General features: G+C 38.7%; 2 protein-coding genes across 2 annotated transcripts; both read left to right on the forward strand.

The window, feature by feature from the left end:
• The first annotated feature begins 526 nt into the window (after positions 1–526).
• Positions 527–1,936, forward strand: Hbe1 (hemoglobin subunit epsilon 1). The gene is made up of 3 exons (XM_047516840.1): positions 527–662; positions 766–988; positions 1,783–1,936. The coding sequence occupies exons 1-3, from the start codon at positions 571–573 to the stop codon at positions 1,909–1,911; spliced, it is 444 nt and encodes a 147-aa protein (XP_047372796.1). The 5' UTR covers positions 527–570; the 3' UTR covers positions 1,912–1,936.
• Positions 1,937–7,162: 5,226 nt separating this feature from the next.
• Positions 7,163–8,579, forward strand: LOC124958618 (hemoglobin subunit gamma). Its single transcript, XM_047516860.1, has 3 exons — positions 7,163–7,254; positions 7,381–7,603; positions 8,451–8,579. The coding sequence occupies exons 1-3, from the start codon at positions 7,163–7,165 to the stop codon at positions 8,577–8,579; spliced, it is 444 nt and encodes a 147-aa protein (XP_047372816.1).
• The last annotated feature ends 794 nt before the right edge of the window (positions 8,580–9,373 follow it).

Consider the following 9,373-nt stretch of genomic DNA (forward strand, 5'->3'; position numbering starts at 1 on the left):
TCTGAGAACCAAGATTGGTTGCAATAGTTTCTCAAGAGAGCAAGAATTACATGAAGTTCTGTGTTTTAACTTTCTTTCTCCTTGACCACTGTCAACATTCTTAAATAAAAAATTAAAACTTTTTTTAACTGAAAATTATTTTCATATCTTGGGCTTAGTTCCTCTCAATGGGTCTTTCTTAGAAAAAAAAAGATGAGCGATGAAAAAGATGGATATTATGATGGAAGATTTTATGAAGAGGAAAGAAAGTGAGAAGAGAAAAAAATTAGAAACCATGCTGTGGATAGAAGAGGTGCAAAAAAAAAAAAAAAAAATGAAGTTATCTAAGGATCCAGCATGCATTGTCATAAACTCACTGTAGATCTGTAGATTCTTCAAGGCTGAACCTTTCCTGTTCAGGCCACACCCATGAGGGACACAGCTCAGCCTTGACCAATGACTTCAAGGAGTTGCAGAAAACAAGGGGCCAGAGTTTCACCAGTGAAGAATAAAAGGCGTGACTGCTAGCCAGCAGAAAACGCCTACTTCGGACACTTCTGTGATCACCAGCAAACTCACAGTCCTGACATCATGGTGAATCTCAATGCTGAGGAGAAGAGCATTATCTGTAGCCTATGGGGCAAGCTGAATGTAGAAGAGACTGGAGGTGAAGCCTTGGGCAGGTAAGCACTGGTTCACAATGGATGAGAGAGAAGGGTGAACATGACTTTGGCAAAAGAACAAGAAAGTCTCTGATTTTGAATTTGTTATTATCTCATCTTACAGGCTTCTTGTTGTTTACCCCTGGACTCAGAGATTCTTTGACAGTTTTGGCAACATGTCCTCTTCCTCTGCCATCATGGGCAACCCCAAGGTCAAGGCTCATGGCAAGAAGGTGCTGACCTCCTTTGGAGAGGCCATTAAGAACCTGGACAACCTCAAGGGTGCTTTTGCTAAGCTGAGTGAGCTGCACTGTGACAAGCTGCATGTTGATCCTGAGAACTTCAAGGTGAGTTCAAGAGGCTCAGGTTTTCTGTATAGCTTTGACGTGGGGACAATAACAGGAGCTGAGGTTTTGATTGGGAATGTCAGCCACAGCCTCAGAAATCATTCGTCCAGTTTGGCAGTAGACACAGACATAATCTGTGAGGGCATAATCAAGAGAAACTTGACTCAGAACTACTGACCATAGAGGCCATTTAGAAGCCTAAATATTATTAAAACTATTCAGAAAATTCTGTCAGAACTGGATGTGTTTATTCTGAGAACAATATTAGAGATTAACAGACTTGTGCAAGGAGAAATGGGATTTGTGTTTTGGTAGGTCAAGGGTTTTTCTCAAGGAAACAGAAGTGCCCTGTTTTAATGTTCATTCTAATTACTGAAATTTAGGGGAAAGTTTTAAAGATAGATTTTCTCAAAGAAAATATGAGAAATCTTTAAAATATATCCAATTCCCACTGAGTATTGTGACCAAGTGAGGATTTGTTCTTGAGTTGATGGGAGACTTAAAGTTTACACTGACAATCTTTGCAGCACTAAAATCCTGTGTTTGCAGAATTTGAATGAATAAAGAAATGAAGAAGGGAAGAAATAAAAATGGTGAAATGAAAAGAAAGGATGAGGTTATTAGGAGGCAGAATGTTGAATGGGGGGACGCATAAAAAGTGAAGTTAAACCTCAACTCAGCTGGGGTTGCCACTGTGAAGGAATATAGGTATAAAGCCAGTTTTTTGCCTACAAATTGTCTTTGGAGACTCCTACTCAACATGCTTGTGTGTCGTTCTGTTCTTCATCTAACAGCTCCTGGGTAACGTGCTGGTGATTGTTCTGGCCTCTCACTTTGGCAAGGAATTCACCCCTGAGGTTCAGGCTGCCTGGCAGAAGCTGGTCTCTGGTGTTGCCAATGCTCTGGGCCACAAGTACCACTAAACCCTCCTTCCTATTCACCAGTGTTCCCGTGTCCCCGGTACCCTCCTTCTGTACATGGGGACTGAGTTCAGCCTTAATAGCACAACTTCTGCTTAATAAAACATTTCTTCAGTAATTCAAAATTAATAGTTTTGTCTTCTCCATCTTTTACTCTTCTGTTAAAGGAAAAAGGAGTTTTGCAGTGAGAGGTAGGAAGAGACATAGGAAGAAATGAGAGCTTTTTGAGAATTGTATAGGGATACACTAAAGTCCATTATATAATTATTGAAAGATCAAGGATGCCAAGATGGGGAAGAAGTTCTATGGGTGTGGGGAAAGGGTGAGTTAAGTCAGCGGGGACTTGTAGGACAGTGTGGCAAAACCTTGCTACGGAGGAGAAAAAGAAAGTGGTAAATGATACCAAGACAGCAGATTTGTGGCACATGCCAAATTTCATTAACAACAACAACAATGATAATAATAATAATAATAAAGTTTTGTGGAACCTAAGGTCCAGGATAGAATAACTTTTAATTTATTCTGATACACATTTTGAAGCAGCTAGCTTGGCATTTGTGTTAAGAAACTGATTCTGAGGTACAGGGAAGAGTTGAATGATGACTGAGAGCTTTCTAGCAAAAAATCCCCTTGATTCAACAAAAGCTTTCTCTTTTTTGAAGGAGTCAATTTCCTAATGAAACACTAAGACTAAGGCACATGAAATAATTGAATGCTATCTTCTGATAGAATATAGCTTACAATTAAATTACTATTAGGTCATAAATGTGGACATGAGGAGATGAAAACTTCATGTAGGAGAAGTCTATATGAATACTTAAAAGCTCATGGTCTAAAACCAACAAGTCAGGGCTTGGCGCTTGCATGAAACTGCCTTTCCAAAAGGAGAGCAGAGAGTAAGCATAGGTAGAGTATGAGCAAAGACCCAATAGTGCAAGACTTTGACTATAAAAACATAAGGTATTGCTTGCCCTGATGGTATGTACCTACAATCCCAGCAACTTAGGAAGCTGAGACTGGATGATGGCAGGTTCAAGGTAGACCTCAGAAAGTTACTGAGGCTCTCGGTAACTTAATCAGACCCTATCTCAAAATAAAAAATAGAAAGGACTGGGGATGTAGCTCTCAGTAGTAATATGACCCTGGGGGTTTCATCCCCAGTACCAAATAAATAAATAAATAAACAAATAAAAGAAAAGCTATACAAGCTATTACTATGCTATTTGCAATAGTAAAAGAGTAAACAATAAATATTCTTAGAATGTTAAATGACTCAGAAAATAAGATTTTAGAGCAAAGCAATATGCTTACACACAAAAACATATGTAAATACGGTTGTATGAATCTTTTTCAAAGTAGTTTAAAACCTGAAGAGACAAAGAGCCTGCCCGTGAGGTGCAGCATTCAGTTCAGTGAAGGGATATTGTGGAAAGCAAATCTTGTGTTCAAGTTATAGGCACTAGACATGAATGGTGACTCAAAGGACCTAACAGTTCAAACTCACGAGGAGCAATGAAGTCTGCAAATCACAAAAGGTAGGCACAAGAAGAGGCAGGAAGCAGTGGTACCTGATTGGTTGGAAAGAAGGAGAAGGAAGAAGTGGCAGATGACCCAAAGCTGTGATCTGAATGAATGGAACAACCTGAGGCTATGTACTGACATAGGTCCCCACCCCCTTTAACTGCATTAGTAACTGAATCACTCTGAAAGAGTGCTACATTGCTCAGAGTCTTGACCTTCAAGTCCTGAGCCACTTTCATATCAAGGACTGAGACGAGTACACTGTATTAGTGTGCCAAACCTTGGCAAATATAACTACCAGGCATTTCATTGCCTTCACACATGTATTAGAATTTGTCCTGTAAATTAATTTTTAGTTTGACTTTATATTTTCACAATAGGAATGAGAGACCAGTGATTATTTTAGTTTCAGGTGATCAAGAGTATGGGTCTCTCTGAGCCCCATGGTCTTTCAACTAGCCTCTGAACAGAAAAAGGAGAATTATTTGTGACACTCAATCTTTTCATCCAGTTACTGTGTCAGCAAATGAGAACAATGTGCATTTTTTTATCAATCAATTTCATTTTCTCCTTCTTGCCTCCAGCTATTACTCTGACAGTGGGTATCAACAAGGATGGTGATGGGGTGGTAGTAGGATGATACACATACTCTGCTCCTTAGGGATCATGGTATTACCATTCCAAAAGCATGATTGAAAACAAATTCATTCTGTATTCCATTTGTTTACAATAAAAATAAATTAAAAAAAAATTTATAATTTATGTGTAGACACACACACATACACAAACAGGTCTTGATGACTTAAATGTTTAGTAGATGAAAGGATAACTAATACTTGTTGCTAGGCATTAAAAGCCATCTGAACAAAATAGAGTTGTGATAAATAGGATAGTATTGTGAATGAAATCTAGCAAAGAGTACCAAGGGTTTCCAGATTATGTCATTATTGGGATTAAAATCTTGCAACGACTACTCACTTCCTGCCTCTGTCAACCAGTTCTAAGTCATTAAGTATTTTTGCAAAATACTTCTTTTCATTCTTATTTTACCACTTGCATGTCCACCTCACTGGCCCTTTATTTATTTCTCCAGCACACCAAAAGTTTATTTTCTGCTTCAAACTTTTCCTGATATACTCAGACTTACTAAGCATACTTCACTTTAATCAAGTGCAGATATTAATTTTCTTCTTAGTAATAATATCTGATATTATTTTCTAGACTGGACTACATATTCATTTTCTATATCTCCATCTACTGAACAATAAAGACTTCAAAGGACAATTTAATTTTCTGATTCATTTATCTTAGGTTCTGAGTCATCCTCCAAGGCCAGGACCTACAAATTGAACCCAGTAGGGATGTGGTCAAAGATCTGTACTTGTCATGCCCATCTCACAGATATATAATATTAAAGAGACTTTAACCTGGGCTTCTCTCAGATTCTATGCCCTATGCTGCTACACCAGTAAAACTTTCCTCTGTCCCTCTTATATTCAGAGAAGTCACAAATTGTTTTGGCTGTAAGTATAGAATTACTATTGATATATTAACAAATTTCATTTTCCTGATCACCTAGTCCCCATTTATGAACAGATAAAAACTTTACATGAGATTATAAAGACCGAAAGGATTTCATCTATATTATTAGTTTCAGTCTTCATGAGAAGTTAGGAGTTAAAATGATTCAAAAACAAAATTTCCCTCTTATAAAGTGCATAGGTAACATCTTCATCTGTTTTTGTATATAATCTACGAGTTTAGATAATAGGGCAAATAGTCAAGCCAGATTTTCAAAACTTTAGGCATTATGATCTAGCAAGGTAATCAAAAGCAAAACAGAACAAAACAAAGAAGGTATGACTTCTTGTTTTGTTTGGTGTCATATGTCAGAGTAGAAATGCAACCATCCTAAGACTGAGATATCTCACTCAGTATTTATCCCAAATTACTAAATTCAGCATATAATGGTGATACAGCCTCATCAATGTTTATAGTACTGCAATTCACAATACCCAAGTTATGGAAGTAGCCCAGGTTCAACTCAGTGAATTAATGAATTAAGAAAATGTAGTATACACAGTGGAATTTCACTCAGCCAGAAAGAATGAAATTATGGCATTTGCTGGTGAGTAGAGGGAAATGGAGAACACCATGTTGAGTAGAATGAGCCAGACTCAGAAAATCTATGATCAAATGTTTTCTTTTATATGCAGAAGCTAGGCCAAAATAATGGATAAATGCATGGAGGATGTTGGATCTCAGAAGGATATAGGGAAGATCAATGGAGTAGAGAAAGGAAACTGAGGGGGGAAAGGAGGAAGGGAAAGAGGAGGAAATACAGAATGAATGTGACAAAATCACACCATGTACATGAATAAATATATCATAATAAATTCTACTTTCATTATATCTACAAAGGACCAAATTTTTAAAAAGCAGTATATATAGAGGAAGAAAAATCAGGGGATTGAGGAGGGGAGGAATAAAGGAAGCACTAGGAACTGAAATAGAGCAAGTTAAATTCCATGCATGTATGATTATATCAAAAAGAACCTGATTATTATGTATAACTATAATGTACTAACAGAAGCATTACAAATATCTATAGTCGTATGGATCTCCAGCACTGCAAAACAACAACACAAAAGTTTTTTTTTTTAAATGTAATTCTGTCCCAGCTGTGACAGTATGTGTGGAATGTTAGTCAGTGAAAAAGAAACTCCTGCCTCATGAGTTGCTTTGCAAACACATGGAGGAAGCAAAGGTGATTCTTGGTATTATGTCTTGGAATAAAATTGACTAAAATTATTTGAAAGATAAATCATCCAAGGTCACAGTACATAACTACCAAGGAAGTTCCCTGCACTCTTCACTAAACATAGAAGAACTACTCCCAGACCTGACTCAGCAGCCAGCACCCATTTATCCAGGGGGAATACATATTACCTGCTGATTACACAGTGCATTGACAGGGAAGCAAAAACTTGCTCAAAGGAGACATACTTTATTTCAGACAGGCATTCTGAGGTTAGGGTTCAGTCCTATATTGTGTTACACAACACTAATCTATTTCTGTAATGAGACTGACGCTTTACAGAAATTGTTTTCCTTAAACTATTCTGAACTAGGGAGAACATGGCTTAAACCCACAGAGAATGTATTCAAAGATCAATATAGCACTTCCTGCTTGGAAACCATTCCTATCTGAATGAGATTTATATTTGTTCCATCAGAGATCTTAAACACTATGCTTAAATAAGAATCTCATAATACTTGAATTATTTACATGTTTGTCCATGCTTTAACCTCTAGACCTCTCTGAGGCTAGAGACAAAAATATAGGAAAGGCAGGCAAGAAAGTCCTAGAATAATCTCTGGCAGGATAAGAAGGACACAGCTAAAGAATAAAAGGAAAATTGAGAAAATTGACTTGAAACAGGAGAAGCACCCTAAAAAATGTTAGCAGCAGCGACCCTTTGAGTGGGCCTCCCTAGCACTATCTTAACACTAATGTCTATCTGAAACCTGCTCTGCTCAAACCCCACCCCCACCATGACCAGTCTTGCTTTTGACCAATAGACTTTGCTATTGACCAATAGCCTCAGAGCATGTGGTGAGGCAAGGGGACACAGGGTCAGTGCTGAAGAATAAAAGGACGTGCCTTCTAGTAGTTGAACATGCTTGCTTCTGAAGCATCTGAGATTGTCGATAAGCTCCTAGACCAGACACCATGGTTCATTTCACAGCTGCGGATAAAGCTGCTATCACAAGCATGTGGAGAAAAGTGAATGTGGAAGAGGCTGGAGGAGAAACATTGGGAAGGTAGGATCTGGGGGAAAGGACAAGGGAGGGAAGGAAGGAAGGAAACTGTGGCTAGCGGAAACCCAGGCCTCTTTGGGGACTTGGGAGATACCCTGACTTTCCAACTGTCCTTGCTCTATCTCATAGGCTTCTGGTTGTCTATCCATGGACCCAAAGGTTCTTCGACAACTTTGGAAACCTGTCCTCTGCCTCTGCCATTATGGGTAATCCCAAGGTCAAGGCCCATGGCAAGAGGGTTCTGACATCCTTGGGAGAAGCTTTAAGGAACATAGATGACCTCAAGGGTGCCTTTTCCCAGCTGAGTGAGCTGCATTGTGAAAGGCTGCATGTGGATCCTGAGAACTTCAGGGTAAGTCCGGGAGATACTCAATCACTCTTGCTTTCAGTCTTGGGAAAGCCCAGATAACTAAGCATTGATCTGAGCATTAGTGAGGCTACCTGTAGGGTCTGACATGTTCTGAAATACTGAATTTTGGAGTAAAGCAACTGGAGAGGGCTAATTCAGTTGAGACCAAGTAGTACTTGGGCCTAAGGGACTTATCTGTACTCTGTTGCCTTTGAGTGGAGATTTGTGTAAAGATGAAGAAAGTCAGTTTTTAAAATGAACTCTTACAGGAAGAACGCTTTTCTACAAGAGAAGTCTTTTCTCCTCTTTTCAATTCATTTTAAACCCTGCTGGAAGCAGGGAAAGAATGGCTGTGGAGAAGATATTCATATATTGACTCAGTAAAAGGAAGAAACCCAGGCCAAGCATTGCTAAGGTCATTCCCATATAGGTTGGACTCTTGTTTCATGTTTCTCATGTTTCTAATGCCCAACTTACTACTCCAGGAGAGAGGTTATGTGTCTCTGGGGTAGACAAAGAACTGGAACATTTGGACTGCAGTGGGTTTGGAAATATAACTGAATTTTTTTTTCCAGTTCACAAAGTGTGGGGTTATTGGTGGTAAGTTATAAAATTTCAAATCATGATATACACATTTAAATATAAATATTTAAATCATGAGTAGTTTCACAAAGGGCATGGACTACTTATGTAGTTTGGGTATCTGGGTACTACCTCAGGTTTTGAGGGAAACTGATATATGCTTAGTTCTGGGTGAAAATTAGGTGTTTAGATAACAGGAAACCAGTCTAGATCTCTCTGTTCAATGTGCTTATTATCTATTGATCTATTGTCTCTTTCCACTTTATAGCTCCTGGGAAATATGCTTGTGATTATTCTGGCAAAACATTTTGGCAAGGAATTCACTCCCCAGATGCAGGCTTCCTGGCAGAAGATGGTGGCTGGCGTGGCCAGTGCTCTGGCCCACAAGTATCATTGAATCCCCTACCCATAGTGCAGAAGTTTCAGAGAGAAGCTTTATTTTTCAATAATAACAAAAATAATAAAAGTATTCTGTTAAGAAATCTTTTGTGTTACCTTCAGTTCTACTTTTACATGTACTTTTAAATATATAAACCTAAAGGGATTTTATATTGAGGTAGTGTGTGTGTGTGTGTGTGTGTGTGTGTGTGTGTGTGTGCTTGTTTTCCATTTATTTTTGCATGAAATGTAGATTTTGATAAGGAAATAAAAGAACAACATGCACCTGGGAGTTTCTCAAAGGAAAGCACAGATGCAGGAGAGCTCAGTTGAAAAGGAAGGGTTATACAGGACAAAGACACTCAGAACCGGACAATTTAGAACAGAGGAAGAAGACGTCAGGGAGGACCCCCAAGGGCTGATGGGAGGCAGAATAGCAAGAATGGGCTCAGTGGTGGAAAATTATTCCCAGGCTTAGGAAGTCAAGGTCCAGGCAGGGGTTATGATGGCATTCTATTTGTTTTTGTTTTTCACTTTTGAGGCTAGAGTGGGATTTGAAGACATTGGCAGTCAGAAAAGGGGATAGCTCTTTCCCAAGTCAACTCCAAAGAACTGGTCCTCTTTTTCTGAGGAAATGTGTACATTTAGTGTTGGTGCATGCCTTATGAAGGTTAAATTAGTCCCACGCCCTCATGAGAGACAATGGTCAAGTGTGCAAATTGCTCGTAGCATGTCAAGTAAAAGATATCGTTGTAAACTTCTGGGTGAGGTGGGGTTATTTGTGAGGAAATAACCTCAGAAGCTGCATCAGTG

Source organism: Sciurus carolinensis, chromosome 11 (genome assembly GCF_902686445.1).
Source record: "Sciurus carolinensis chromosome 11, mSciCar1.2, whole genome shotgun sequence".
In the NCBI taxonomy this organism is placed as follows: Eukaryota; Metazoa; Chordata; class Mammalia; order Rodentia; family Sciuridae; genus Sciurus; species Sciurus carolinensis.